Source organism: Stegostoma tigrinum, chromosome 32 (assembly GCF_030684315.1).
Source record: "Stegostoma tigrinum isolate sSteTig4 chromosome 32, sSteTig4.hap1, whole genome shotgun sequence".
Lineage (NCBI taxonomy): Eukaryota > Metazoa > Chordata > Chondrichthyes > Orectolobiformes > Stegostomatidae > Stegostoma > Stegostoma tigrinum.
This window is the reverse complement of record NC_081385.1, coordinates 76,860-92,456: the sequence shown is the minus strand read 5'-3', so window position 1 is coordinate 92,456 and position 15,597 is coordinate 76,860. Positions and strand designations below refer to the sequence as shown.

The 15,597-nt window shown below is 45.0% G+C and overlaps 1 protein-coding gene across 3 annotated transcripts in view; it reads left to right on the top strand.

Annotated features, from left to right (window-relative positions):
• Positions 1 to 15,597, top strand: part of LOC125466853 (rho guanine nucleotide exchange factor 12-like) — a 129,878-nt gene that overhangs the window by 108,802 nt on the left and 5,479 nt on the right. For all 3 annotated transcript variants that reach the window (XM_059638913.1, XM_059638912.1, XM_059638911.1), the window contains 4 exons: positions 5,166 to 5,246; positions 6,350 to 6,447; positions 11,668 to 11,916; positions 14,862 to 15,302. In XM_059638913.1, the coding sequence (XP_059494896.1) occupies positions 5,166 to 5,246; positions 6,350 to 6,447; positions 11,668 to 11,916; positions 14,862 to 15,302 (869 nt within the window). The remainder of the gene's footprint in view (positions 1 to 5,165; positions 5,247 to 6,349; positions 6,448 to 11,667; positions 11,917 to 14,861; positions 15,303 to 15,597) is intronic.

Here is a 15,597-nt window from a genome sequence, read left to right as displayed (position 1 = left end):
CAGAATTGGCTACGTGGCAGGAAACAGGTGGTAGTGGAAAACGGCTGTTTTTTTGTGACTGGAAAGCTAAGTCAAGTTGGGTTCTGCAGGGTTCAGTGTTGGGGTCCTTGTTTGCGGTATAGCAAACAGTTTTTTAATCAGCTCCTTTGGGAACAAGCATGTGCTAGTTGATCAAATACTCCAGTTGGTTAAGAGGTCCACATAGTCAATATAAAAGGGGAGGTGATGGTCTAGTGGTATTATCATTGGACTGTTAATCCAGAGACCTAGATAATGTTCTGGGGACCCAGGTTTGAATCCCATTGTGGCAGATGGTGGAACTTGAATTCGATAATAATTTGGAATTAAAAGTCTAATGATGATCATAAATCCATTGCTGATTGTTGGGAAAGACCCATTGGTTCACTAATGTCTTTTAGGGAGGGCAACTGCCCTCCTTACCTGGTCCGGCCTGCATGTGACTCCAGACACACAGCAATGTGGTGGACTCTTACCTGCCCTCCAGGCAATTAGAGATGGGCAATAAATACTGCCTGGCCAGTGATGCCCACATCCTGTAAGTGAATAATGGAAAAAAACATACACTAATGAATTGCAGGAGGTGTGCACATCACTGTCACGTTATTTGCAGCTTAAAACCCTTAATACTGCAACTTTGCTCTAAATCAAACATAGCAGTGGAGAGCCTTTTCTCTTGCACCCTCAGCTGTCTACTCTGATGTTGCAAAGCTGGTGATAATACAGTAACCATGTAGTATTTTGTATACATAATTTTTGGTGATTGGTATGTGCTGCTTGAAACAAAATTTGCCATGTATACAAGTGGAGGGGGTGGGGGCAGCAGGGGAAGTATTGGCGTTGTGTAGAATCATAGAATTCATACACTGCAAAAAGAGGCCATTTGGTTCATTGAGTCTGCACCAATCCTGCCCAGACCCAGACTCCTACGTTATCCCCTTAACCCCATATTTCCCGTGGCCAATCTACCTAACCTACACAACTTTGGACTGTAGGGAGGAAACAGGAGCACCCAGTAGAAACCTATGCAGACACAGAGAATGGGCAAACTCTACACAGGTAGTCACCTGAGACTGGAATAGAACCTGGATCTCTGGCACTGAGAGGCAGCAGGGCTAACTATTAAGCCACCATGCCACACTAAAGTTGTAAATCTACAAGCGAAGCTCTTGTTCATCCCTCCGCTGAAGGGTAAACCTTTTTTCAGCATTTCCCAGTTCTACTTTTCTCCCTGCCTGTATTTTGTGTTCAGACTCTGGAATTTGAACCCAAAACCTTGTATTTTGAAAATTAGGGTAATTGAGTATGCAAAAACCTGGCAGATGGAGTGTAATGTAAGAAAATGTGAAGTTTTGATTTGGCAGGATAAAGAAAAACATAGCAGAGTTCAGGTTGTCTATCATTTGTATAGACAGTCAAAAGCTGAAAACACATAAAACTAAACAGAGCTTTTTTTTTCTGAAGGGCCCAAACAGAGAAGTGGTAAATGTAGCAATAAATGGAGACAAAGAATAATAGATGCAAAGATAATGAAAAAAAGTTTACAGGTACCATTGGGTTTTTGATAAAGGTAATATGAACCCATTCCACAGTAGATCAGGGTACAACAGATTGGAGATTTAAATTAGTATTTTGGTTTTGGTTGTGAGATGGCTAGTAAAATATATAGGTGGGTAAGGTGTGTTTGAGAACTCCAAAATATCCTTTATCCAAAAAGCCGTCGGTCTTGAGATTTTTGGGTAAAGTATTCCTGACCTATATTTCATAAACAGAGAATAACTGTGGAATTCTGAGGTGCAGAGGATCTAGGTGTTCTGGTGCACAAGTCATTAAAAAATGAGTACTGTGGTACCGTGCGTAATCAAGAAGGCTAATGAGATGGTACCCTTGATTAGGAGAGAAATTGAATATAAAAGTGAGGATGCATTGAGGGCCGAAGGGCCTGTACTGTGCTGTAATGTTCTATCAGTTATACAGGGCCACTCAGAATCTTTACTTCAATCAGGTCACCCCTCGCTGTTCCAAAATCCAAGAACACCTATCACATGACACCAGGTTATAGTCCAACAGGTTTATTTGAAATCACGAGCTTTTGCAGTATTGTTCCTCCATCAGGTAGAGTGAAGGGAAATATAGTCTTTATAGGCAGTAAGATTGAAAGATAGTACAAATGGTGTGAGTGGGGTGTCGACAGCCTTAAAAAGTTTCTGCAGGTGATCAAAAGTGTCTGACAGTGTGACTAAAGTGTCAACAGTTGAATAGAAAGTGAAGGGATGACCCTCGGAATGCGACTCTTATACCTAGCATGCTATTCCAGCCCCTATTCCCAATTCCTCCGCCTCCGCCGCATCTGCTCCCACGATAAGACATTCCACTCCCGCACATCCCAGATGTCCAAGTTCTTTAAGGACCGCAACTTCCCCCCCACGGTGATTGAGAACGCCCTTGACCGCGTCTCCCGCATTTCCCGCGACACATCCCTCACACCCCGCCCCCGCCACAACCGCCCCAAGAGGATCCCCCTCGTTCTCACACACCACCCTACCAACCTCCGGATACAACGCATTATCCTCCGACACTTCCGCCATTTACAATCCGACCCCACCACCCAAGACATTTTTCCATCCCCACCCCTGTCTGCTTTCCGGAGAGACCACTCTCTCCGTGACTCCCTTGTTCGCTCCACACTGCCCTCCAACCCCACCACACCCGGCACCTTCCCCTGCAACCGCAGGAAATGCTACACTTGTCCCCACACCTCCTCCCTCACCCCCATCCCAGGCCCCAAGATGACATTCCACATTAAGCAGAGGTTCACCTGCACATCTGCCAATGTGGTATACTGCATCCACTGTACCCGGTGTGGCTTCCTCTACATTGGGGAAACCAAGCGGAGGCTTGGGGACCGCTTTGCAGAACACCTCCGCTCAGTTCGCAACAAACAACTGCACCTCCCAGTCGCAAACCATTTCCACTCCCCCTCCCCTTCTCTTGATGACATGTCCATCATGGGCCTCCTGCACTGCCACAATGATGCCACCCGAAGGTTGCAGGAACAGCAACTCATATTCCGCCTGGGAACCCTGCAGCCATATGGTATCAATGTGGACTTCACCAGTTTCAAAATCTCCCCTTCCCCCACTGCATCCCTAAACCAGCCCAGTTCATCCCCTCCCCCCACTGCACCACACAACCAGCCCAGCTCTTCCCCCCCCACCCACTGCATCCCAAAACCAGTCCAACCTGTCTCTGCCTCCCTAACCGGTTCTTCCTCTCACCCATCCCTTCCTCCCACCCCAAGCCGCACCCCCAGCTACCTACTAACCTCATCCCACCTCCTTGACCTGTCCGTCTTCCCTGGACTGACCTATCCCCTCCCTACCTCCCCACCTACACCCTCTCCACCTATCTTCTTTACTCTCCATCTTCGGTCCGCCTCCCCCTCTCTCCCTATTTATTCCAGTTCCCTCCTCCCCCCATCCCCCTCTCTGATGAAGGGTCTAGGCCCGAAACGTCAGCTTTTGTGCTCCTGAGATGCTGCTTGGCCTGCTGTGTTCATCCAGCCTCACATTTTATTATCTTGGAATCTCCAGCATCTGCAGTTCCCATTATCTCTGATGCTATTCCAGCCATTTGGTTTGTCTCCAGCACTGTCTTATTTTTAATTTTTTGTAATTATTTTGCTGCCTCAGTTAATAGGCCCCATAGGTCATCCCTGCAGAAACTTGTTACTTAGCCTGTCGACACTCCACTCACACCATTTCTATGATCTTTTGATCTCTCTGCCTATAAATTCTATGCGTGTGCACATTCCTTCACTTCACCTGATGAAAGGCAATGCTCAGAAAGCTTGTGATTTCAAATAAACCTGTTGGACTACAACCTGGTGTCATGTGATTTCTGACCTTGTCCACCCCAGTGCACATCATGTAAAATCCAGTAGAAACAACTCCAGCCTGCGATCTTGGACTGTGAGACCACAACTCAAAAACTACGTGTAGTTTTGATTTCCATACTTAAGGAAGGATGTAAATGCAATGGAGCTGGTTCATAAGAGATTTACTAGATTGACACTAGAAATGAGCAGGTTGGCTTATGAGGAAAGGTTGGACAGACTGGGGTTATTTCCACTGGATTTTGAAATTGTGACGAGTGACTTGGTTGAACTGTACGAGATCCTGAATAGTCTTGACAAAGTGGACCTGGAAAGAGAGTTTCCTTTTGTGGATCAATCCAGACAAAACTAAAAATCCAGACAGGGCTTAGGGAGAAATCCTTTTACTCAGACGGTTGTATGTCTTTGTAGCACTCTGCCTCCAAAGGCAGTGGAGGTGAGCTCATTGAGTATTATTAAGAGCAAGATGGTTAGATGCGTATTGGACAGAAGAATCCACCATTATTGCGATTGTTGGGAATGTTCAATTCTAAACAAACTGATCAGCCATAGATGGTGGAACACACTTGAGGGACTGATGGCCTAATTCTGCACCTAATTTTTAAATTTGTGTGTAAAACTTAGTGGTACATACAGGGGCCTCTGCAAATAATGATCTTGTTTGATAGAATTTAGTTTTGATTGAAAGTGGGGAAGTAAATCCCTTTTGCTGTAAACACTTTTTCTAACTTTTGCAAGAAGGACTTTAGGTGAGTGTATAAATAGTCCGAAGTTTCCATATGTTATAAACTGTCGGGACAGAATGCACTGCAGCATCTAATAGAGAAGTGGATAACTACTTCAATACTAAAAAAAAACATGAAGCGTCAATATTATAGAACATAGAACAGTACAGCACAAAACAGGCCCTTCAGCCCACAATGTTGTGCCGACCATTGATCCTCATGTATGCACCCTCAAATTTCTGTGACCATATGCATGTCCAGCAGTCTCTTAAATAACCCCAATGACCTTGCTTCCACAACTGCTGCTGGCAACGCATTCCATGCTCTCACAACTCTGTGTAAAGAACCCGCCTCTGACATCCCTTCTATACTTTCCTCCAACCAGTTTAAAACTATGACCCCTCGTGCTAGCCATTTCTGCCCTGGTTGGTTTGGTTTGGTTAAGGTCAATATTATTTAAGTTCAAAGTTTAAAGTGGAATTTTAAAATGCTGTTTGCTGAGTGATCTTTGCCTGTTGAATTTACAGGTGGCAGTATTTAATCACACAGACATCAGGATCAATTAAACCTCCAAGCCACCATGTGATCCCTGAGCCAGCAGTTACGGAGTAAGTAATTCAGTCTTGCTAACTTTTCAAAGGTCAGTTGTAAAATTTGGTAAATGTGTTAGCACAATAGGCATGTACAGCTATTGCCTAGCTGCTGCTGAGGACAGGGAGAATGTGTGGAGCCAGGTATATCTCAGTTTGGAGCCAAAGCTTTGTTAATGTCTTGGTAACAAAGGCCAGTTGCCTTCTTGCATTCCAGAATGAGACTTGCTCCATTGACTGAGTTCTGTACAGAGTAACCTGGAACAGTTTTGTGACTTTGTAATTCTGCAATTGTGCAAAAGCAAATCTTTGGAATTAAATAGATGTTGCCAGTCAAAGCAGACTCAAACTGTTTCTTATCTGAAGAATCACTGTCTGTTTCTTTGCTATTTTTGAATCTACTTTCCCTTACCTCCAGAACAAATTCCTCCAGTTCTGGTCTCTTGTGCCTCCCTTCCTGTCTTCATCCCGTTGCTGGTGGTTATCCTTTCAATTATCCAGAGTCCACAATCTGGAACTTCCAGCAGAAGCATCTGTAAAGAGAAAAATAAAAGTTAGAGTTTCAAGCCCAGTGTCTCTGGATGTGAGTTTGCTCGCTGAGTTGGGAGGTTAGTTTTCAGACGTTTCGTCACCATTCTAGGTAACATCATCAGTGAGCCTCCGACGAAGGCTTCGTCGGAGGCTCACTGATGATGTTACCTAGAATGGTGACGAAACGTCTGAAAACTAACCTTCCAGCTCAGCGAGCAAACTCACATCCAGAACCTCAACCTGAGCTACAAATCTTCTCAAAACCCAGTGTCTCTGTATCAGAACTGTTCAGTCCACAGACACTGCCAGACCTGCTGTGTTTCTCCGGCACTTTCTGCTTTTGTTTCAGGTTTCTGTCATCCATAGTTTTTTACTTTTATCTCTCCTGAAACACTTCAATTTCCTTCTTTTTAAAACACATCTTTGAATAACCCTAGCGCTCCTCCTGGCGCATGTCTGCTGAGCATACTGTTATGAAGTATACAGGATGATCTTTTGTCTTGGATACTTGGGAGACGGCCTTTTAAAACTAAGGCAATGATGGTACCAGCTTGTTCCCTAACAAATGTAATGGACAGGTATTTCCACAGGAGTGAGCAAGAAGATGAGGAGAATCTGAGCACACTGCAGCAAAGTGGATCAGGCAAAGTTTCAGGAAGAATGTTCGGCAGCAGTGAATCACCACAAGGTACCAAAATCCATCAGAGATTAGTATGTCAGTGATTAAGTATTTTGAATTGTTTTGTGATAAACCCCTTAATAGCTTCAGTGTGTAGAGGAAACTGAACTAATTTGTCTTGTATTTAATTGCATTGAGCCCATGAGAAAATGAATTGTCTACATTGTCACTTTTCTAAGAGCATGTCATTGTATGGTTAGTCTTTGGATTCCAAAGAATGCTCTTGGAAGAAAAAGAGACGTGTAGAGACTGAGCAGCTTCAGGTTGCATATCTTTCAAACGAGAATTGATACTGATTCTTATGACATTTACTTTCTGTTCATCTGGAATCTTTCACTGAGTTCTTGCTATCAAATGTTGAGGAACCATTTGATAAGTAGGTTCAAGAGATACTGGGATACCTCAATTGAATCTTGAGCAGATTATTAAGAAGCTCAGGGCAATGTCCTAATAAATCTTCTCTGCACCCTTTCCAAAGTTTCCACATCCTCCTTATAATGCGGTGACCAGAACTGTACGCAATTCTCAAAGTGTGGCCACACCAGAGTTTTGTACAGCTTCACCATAACCTCTTGGTTCCGGAACTCGATCCCTCTATTAATAAAAGCTAAAACACTGTACGCCTTCTTAACAGCCCTGTCAACCTGAGTGGCAACTTTCAAGGATCCGTGTACATGGACACTGAGATCTCTCTGCGCATCTACACTACCAAGAATCCTACCATTAGCCCAGTATGTTGCCTTCCGGTTACTCCTACCAAAGTGCATCACCTCACACTTGTCTGCATTAAACTCCATTTGCCACCTCTCAGCCCAGCTCTGCAGCTTATCTATGTCTCTCTGCAACCTACAACATCCTTCGTCACTATCCACAACTCCACCGACCTGAGTGTCGTCTGCAAATTTACTAACCCATCCTTCTATGCCCTCATCCAGGTCATTTATAAAAATGACAAACAGCAGCGGACCCAACACCGACCCTTGCGGTACAGCACGAGTAACTGGTCTCCAGGATGAACATCTCCCTTCAACTACCACCCTCTGTCTTCTTTCAGCAAACCAATTTCCAATCCAAACTGCTGTATCTCCCACAATCCCATTCCTCCGCATTTTGTACAATAGCCTATTGTGGGGAACCTTATCGAACGCCTTGCTGAAAACCATATACAACACATCAACCGGTTTACTCTCATCTACCTGTTTGGTCACCTTCTCAAAGAACTCAGTAAGGTTTGTGAGGCATGACCTACCCTTCACAAAACCGTGTTGACTATCCCTAATCAAATTATTCTTTTCTATATGATTATAAATCCTATCTCTTATAACCTTTTCCAACACTTTACCAACAACTGAGGTAAGGCTCACTGGTCTATAATTACCAGGGTTGTCTCTAATCCCCTTCTTGAACCGGGGAACCACATTTGCTATCCTCCAGTCATCTGGCACTATTCCTATAGACAATGACGAGCTAAAGATCAATGCCAAAGGCTCGGCAATCTCCTCTCTGGCTTCCCAGAGGATCCTAGGATAAATCCCATCTGGCCCAGGGGACTTATCTATCTTCATCCTCTGTAGGATTTCTAAGACCTCTTCCTTGTGAACCTCAATCCCACCTAGTCTAGTACCCTGTATCTCAGTATTCTTCTAGACAACATTGTCGTTTTCTAGAGTGAATACTATCGAAAAATATTCATTTAGTGTTTCCCCTATCTCCTCTGACTCCACACACAACTTCCCACTATTATCCTTGATTGGACCTAATCTTACTCTTGTCATTCTTTTATTCCTTATATATCTATAGAAAGCCTTAGGGTTTACCCCGATCCTATACGCCAACAACTTCTCTTTTTACTGTTTTCATTAGAGAGAAGGTGGTTGAGAAGTGACTTAATTGAAACATATAAAATAATCAGAGGGTTAGATAGGGTGGATAGGGAGAGCCTTTTTCTTAGGATGGTGACGGCGAGCATGAGGGGGCATAGCTTTAAATTGAGGGATGAAAGATATAGGACAGATGTCAGAGGTAGTTTCTTTTCTCAGAGAGTAGTAAGGGAATGGAACGCTTTGCCTGCAACGGTACTAGATTCGCCAACTTTAGGTACATTTAAGTCGTCATTGGACAAGCATATGGACGTACATGGAATAGTTTAGGTTAGATGGGCTTGAGATCGGTATGACCGGTCGGCACAACATCGAGGGCCAAAGGGCCTGTACTGTGCTGTAATGTTCTGTGTGCTATATGTCTCCTCCTGGCTCTTCTGAGCTCTCTCTCTTTAGGTCTTTCCTGGCTACCTTGTAGCCCTCAAGCGCCCTAACTGAGCCTTCACATCCTATCCTAACATAAGCGGCCTCTTCCTCTTGACCAGAGATTCCACTTCCTTCGTAAACCACGGCTCCCGCGCTCTACAGCTTCCTCCCTGCCTGACAGGTACATATTTATCTAGGACACACAGGAGCTTTTCCTTGAATAGGCTCCACATTTCTAATGTGCCCATCCCCTGCAGTTTCCTTCCCCATCCTATGCTCCCTAAATCTTGCCTAATCTCATCATATGAGTGATAATGGGAACTGCAGATGCTGGAGAATCCAAGATAATGAAATGTGAGGCTGGATGAACACAGCGGGCCCAGCAGCATCTCAGGAGCACAAAAGCTGACGTTTCGGGCCTAGACCCTTCTTCAGAGAGGGGGATGGGGTGGGGGTTCCGGAATAAATAGGGAGAGAGGGGGAGGCGGACCGAAGATGGAGAGAAAAGAAGATAGGTGGAGAGGAGGGTATAGGTGGGGAGGGGATAGGTCAGTCCAGGGAAGACGGGGACAGGTCAAGGAGGTGGGATGAGGTTAGTCGGTAGGAGATGGAGGTGCGGCTTGGGGTAGGAGGAAGGGTTGGGTGAGAGGAAGAACAGGTTAGGGAGGCAGGGACAGGTTGGACTGGTTTTGGAATGCAGTGGATGGAGGGGAAGAGCTGGGCTGGTTGTGGGGTGCAGTGGGGGGAGGGGACGAACTGGGCTGGTTTTGGGATGCGGTGGGGGAAGGGGAGATTTTGAAGCTGGTGAAGTCCACATTGATACCATTGGGCTGCAGGGTTCCCAAGCGGAATATGAGTTGCTGTTCTGCAACCTTCTTTAGATGACATGTCCATCATGGGCCTCCTGCAGTGCCACAATGATGCCATCCGAAGTTTGCAGGAACAGCAACTCATATTCCGCTTGGGAAGCCTGCATCCCAATGGTAGCAATGTGGACTTCACCAGCTTCAAAATCTCCCCTTCCCCCACCGCATCCCAAAACCAGCCCAGCTCTTCCCCTCCCACCACTGCATCCCAAAACCAGTCCACCCTGTCTCTGCGTCCCTAACCTGTTCTTCCTCTCACCCATCCCTTCCTCCCACCCCAAGCTGCACCTCCATCTCCTACCTACTAACCTCATCCCACCTCCTTGACCTGTCCGTCTTCCCTGGACTGACCTATCCCCTCCCCACCTATACCCTCCTCTCCATCTATCTTTTCTCTCCATCTTCGGTCCGCCTCCCCCTCTTTCCCTATTTATTCCAGAACCCCCACCCTATCCCCCTCTCTGATGAAGGGTCTAGGCCCGAAACATCAGCTTTTGTGCTCCTGAGATGCTGCTGGGCCTGCTGTGTTCATCCAGCCTCACACTTCTAATCTCATCATAATTGACTTTCCCCTAGCTATAACTCTTACCCAGTGGTATACACCTATCCCTTTCCATGACTAAAATAAACATAACAGAATATTGATCACTGTCACCAAAGTGCTCACCTACTTCCAAATCTAACACCTGGCCGAGCTCATTACCCAGTACTCAATCTAATGTGGCTTCGCCCCTTGTTGGCCTATCTACATACTGTGTCCGGAAGCCCTCCTGTACACACTGGACAAAAACTGACCCATCTATAGTACTCGAACTATAGTGTTCCCAGTCAATATTTGGAAAGTTGAAGGCCCCATGACAACTACCCTGTCCCCCTCACTCCTATCGAGAATCATTTTGCTATCCTTTCCTCTACATATCTGGAACTATTCGGAGGCCTATAGAAAACTCCCAACAGGGTGACCTCGCCTTTCCTGTTTCTAACCTCAGCCCATACTACCTCAGTTGACGAGTCCCCAAATATCCTTTCTGCGACTGTAATACTGTCCTTGACCAACAATGCCACACCTCCCACTCGTTTGCCATCTGCTCTGTTCTTCCTGAAACATCTAAATCCTGGAACCTGCAACAACCATTCCTGTCCCTGCTCTATCCATGTCTCCAAAATGGCCACAACATCGAATTCCCAGGTACCAACCCATGCTGCAAGTTCACCCACCTTATTCCGGACGCTCCTGGCATTGAAGTAGACACACTTCAAACCAACTTCTTGCTTGCCGGTGCCATCTTGCGTCCTTGAAACTTTATTTCGGACCTCTACTCTCAACCTTTTCTATACTCGAACTACAATTTTGGTTCCCATCCCCCTGCAGAATTAGTTTAAACCCACCCGAATAGCCTTAGCAAATGTCCCCCCCCCTGGATATCGGTAACCTTCTGGTTCAGGTGAAGACCATCCTGCTTGTAGAGGTCCCACTTACCCCAGAAAGAGCCCCAATTATTCAAGAATCCAAAACCCTCCCTCCTGCATCATCCCTGTAGCCATGTGTTCAACTCCTCTCTCTCCCTATTCCTCGCCTCACTAGCACGTGGCACAGGCAACAAACCAGAGACGACAACTCTGTTCGTCCTAGCTCTCAGCTTCCATCATAGCTCCCTGAATTTCTGCCTTAAATCCCCATCTCTCTTCTTACCTATGTCGTTGGTACCAGTGTGGACCACGACTTGGGGCTGCTCCCCCTCCCTCTTAAGGATCCCAAAAACACGATCAGAGACATTGTTTTCTGGCTATGTGATCTCTTGTAAATTAATCTGTTTTGTTTACCTGGGTCATGGCCAGGTCTGTGCTGTGATAGAAAGCTAGAGGTAGCAGATTGTGATTGTAGGGTGGCAAATCTCCTCATGAGAAGTATATGTGACATGAATGTACAATGGATCCTGTAAATAACCTTGTTAATATCACAATTGGGTTGTTGCAGGTACCTGACCAGCATGTTACAGGATTGTGTGTGTACATGCCTGTTTACTGAAAGCCAAACTTGTGTGGTGAATTCAGGTGCAGGTTAAAGCAGAAAACAATGTCCTACCGGTTTGAGTAATTGCCAGTTTGCATTGCAGGTAAAGAAATGTTATCTGGGACTGAAGACACTCTGAATCTCTCCATGTCAAGCCAGCAGAAATCTCATGTAGTCCCCTCAACGCAGGAGACAGATGAACAGAACAAACTCACAAGGGAGTACTCCAGCCTCCGCAGACCAACTGATCAAAGGCTACCCTACAGAAACACAGGACAACACTATTCAAACCAGGGTTGCTCTTCAGGCTCACCACTCTCCTGTTCCCGAGCAGAGATTGCACTAACCAACCGTAAGTGAATACAATGCATTGTAGCCTGTGCAAATGGCAAGATGTCTCTTAGAGACACAGCTGGGCTTTTCCAGTGCTAGTCAACACAGACAGCATTATTGTAACCTCGTTTTCAGTTACGGTTTTCAGAGTTCTGATCTCACCTAACACTCATCCACACGATAATAGTAGCATTCTGGAAAGTGTAGTGGGACGGAGCAATTATGTACACCCGCAGATCCTGAAGGTAATGGGGAGGCAGGTTAGAGAGACAAGCGGGATACTTTCCTTTGTATTCAGAGCAATTATTGTAGAACTGTACATTCACTAATTAGTCTACAGCTAAAGTTTCGTTTCCTGTTCACCTGGTAAGATGCAATCACATGGAGAAAGTGTAGAGGAGATTTAGTGAATGTTAGTGATTTTGAACGATTGAATAGGTTGTCTAGGAAACAGGATGTTGAAGGGAGTTGTAGAGAAATTTGGCTTACTGTCCTTGGAGCAGAGAAAATTGAGGTGACCTCAGTGAGGTATTCAAAATTATGGGCGATCTTGACAGGGTGAAGAAGGGTACTTTGTTTCTACTAGTTGGGACAATTTCAAGAGTGTTAGCAGGGGAGCTAGGAGTGAGTTGAGGAGAAACTTCCTTACTCAGAGTTGATGGGATTTAGAATGTGCTCTATGAGAGAATAATGCTGGTGGAATTGCATGCAATTTTTCAAAAGAGATCTGGATATACAGATAGGGCAGGAGGATGGGACTAGCTGGGTAGTTCTTTTATAAGACAGTACTAACACAATGGACCTAATGGCCGCCTCCTATACTATAAAATTCTATGATTCTACAAGATGTGGGCCCTAGATTGTAGATTGGAAGAATTTATTTCCATTAGCAGAGAGGTCAGTCACCAGGATGTTTAGATTGAAAGTAAGTGGTCAAAGAATTAAAAGAGTGTGGAACGTGCATTTTCATCCAAAGGGTTGTGCAGTCTCAAACTCACTGCTTGAAATGGTGAGAGAACACAGGATGTCAGAGCAGAATTCGGCTGTTCAGCCCACCGAGTTTGCTCCACCATTTGATCATGGCTGATATGTTTCTCAACTCCATTCTTCTGACTTCTCCCTATAACCATTGATCCCAATTCTAATCAAGAGGCTATCTAATTTTGACTTAAATACATTTGATAACTTAGCCTCCCCAGCCCTCATTAACAATGAGTTCCATAGATTCACCGCCCTCTGGCTGAGGAAATTTCTCCTCACTTAACTTCTAGAGGATTGTCCCTTCACTCTGAGGCTGTGCCCTTGTGTCCTAGTCTGTCCTACTTGTTGAAGCATCATCTCCACATCCATTCTGTCCATACTTCACAGTACCATGTCAGTTTCAATCCGATTCCCCTCATCCTTCTAAACTCCATTAGGCACAGAGGAAGAGTCCTAAACCACTCCTCATGACAAGCTCTTCATCCCCAGGATCTTCCTTGTAAAACTCTCTACACGTCCTCCGATGCCAGTGCATGTTTCCTTAACTAGGATCATACAGTCCCCACACTATGGAAAAAGACCATTCAGCTCATCAAATCTGCACCAACCATCCAAAAAGCATCCCACCCAGATCTACCTGCACTACTGTAACCCCACATTTACCATGGCTAATCCAAATAGCCTGCACATCCCTAGACAACTTGGGGCATTTAGCACACCTATCTACCTAACCTGCACGTCATTGATCTGGGAGGAAACTGGAGTACTCAGTGGAAACTCATGCAGGCATTGGGAAAACATCCAAACTCCACATAGATAGTCACTGAAGAATCGAACCTGGGTTCACAGTGCAGCCTTAAAGTTGAAAATGTACAAGCCAAACTCTCTCTCATTCCTCTGCTGAAGTGTAAACCCTTTTCAGTATCTCCTACTTCCAGTTTCTTCCTTCCCTGTATTTTGTGTTCAGATTCTGGAGTGGGATTTGAACCCAGAGCCATGTATATCGAAGGCAAGGCTGCTACACACTGAGTCGCAGTGAATACTTATACAGGGCCCAAAAATGCTCACAATATTCTAAATGTGCTCTCATCAGAACCTTGTACACCGTCAGCAATACATCTCTGATCTTGTATTATAGCCCTCTTGAAATGAAAGCTAACATTGCATTTGCCTTCCTAACAGCCAACTGCACCTACATGTTGACCTTAACAGAATCCTCATCAGGAACTCCCAACGCCCTTCATGTTGCAGATTTCCAAAGCTTTCCGCCATTTAGAAAATGGAGTATGCCTCTATTCCTACCTAAGTGTTTAACCGCACACTTTTCACACACTGTATTCCATCTGCCACTCCTTTGCAGAAACCCTTGTTTTCGTTAGAACATATTTGGGTCTAACACACTTACAGCCCAAAAGCTGGGCAGCAGTAGGAATAGGCTTCAGAGACTTTTTTTTTGTTGGCATTAATATAAAGGGCCTAGTGGCTTCTTCTGAGCTCTAAATTTCTTCTTCTGTGTCAAGATATTCATCTTAGCAGGAAATGGAGTGGGGAGTCACCGGCTGAGTGTTGTGCCAGATGCTGTAAGATAAAACAGTTTGTATTCCAAGTGCTACTCCCAGTCTACTGGAGCCAGGATTGTACATGAACCTTAAAACCTAAAGTTCAGGCATTGAATACTTGACTGTATAGTTGTTGAGTACTGCATGGGTAAATAGTTTTGCATCTGAAAATGCTTCTAAGTATGGTGAATATGGGGACCTTGGTGAATATGGGGACCTTGGGAAGTGAAGAGAGAAATTGCATTCAGTAGATATATTTAAGGGGACATTAAAGAAGCCCTTGAAGGAGTAGCGATTGTGCTGATTGAGGAGGTGGGTTTGGAGGAGGCTCCATTGGAGAACAGATTTCAGCACGTTCTTGGAATTAAATGGTTCTATACTGTACATTCTGAATAATTCTATGTCATTCTCTACCCCTCCAAAGTTCACACCTTGAAGCAATTGCTAACATTTAACATGCTGAATTTGGATGATGATGGCAGTGATGGAGGCTCGTTTCAGCACCTTCCAGAGGAGGACAGTTGCCTGACTTCTCCAAAGCTAGGGGCAGATGGGTCACTGGATTGTACAGTGTATTGTCAAGGTGAGACATCTGACAAGGTTCAACAGCATCAGGTAGAGTTAGACAATGGGACGCTGGAAGAAACAGAAACTCAAACAAGTCTTACTGAAAGGACTAAAATTTCTCATCACCTTGCGCTGGAGGCAGCTCACACTGAAGAGCACAATCCAGACCCTACAACAGATGACAGCGGAGAAAGATTCTATGATGCCCCAGAAGATCATGCAGATGAACATCGGCCACAGCAGAACTGCTCCAGTCCCAACAGAGATGAGAGGCTAAAGTCACAAGCACGTGTGTCAGGTGAATATATTTGGCTACCTCCTACATTATTTCCAGAGAACAGTTTGGAACATGATCATAGATTATTGTGGGGAAAGGATATGGGAGGGCCAGTTCTGTGTTTCAAAACACTTTCTTCTGAGCTTCCCATAATACTGGTTATTCAGTCAGCAGTGTTCGTACATCACCAATCCATTGGCTCGGATGTCTTGGTAGTTCTAGAGAGAGTTATACTATCAATTAACTGGTTTAACCCGAGGCTCCTGAGCTATTCAGTAAACTCAGGTTGTCCAAAGCTTTGCTGCTCCTTATTAAA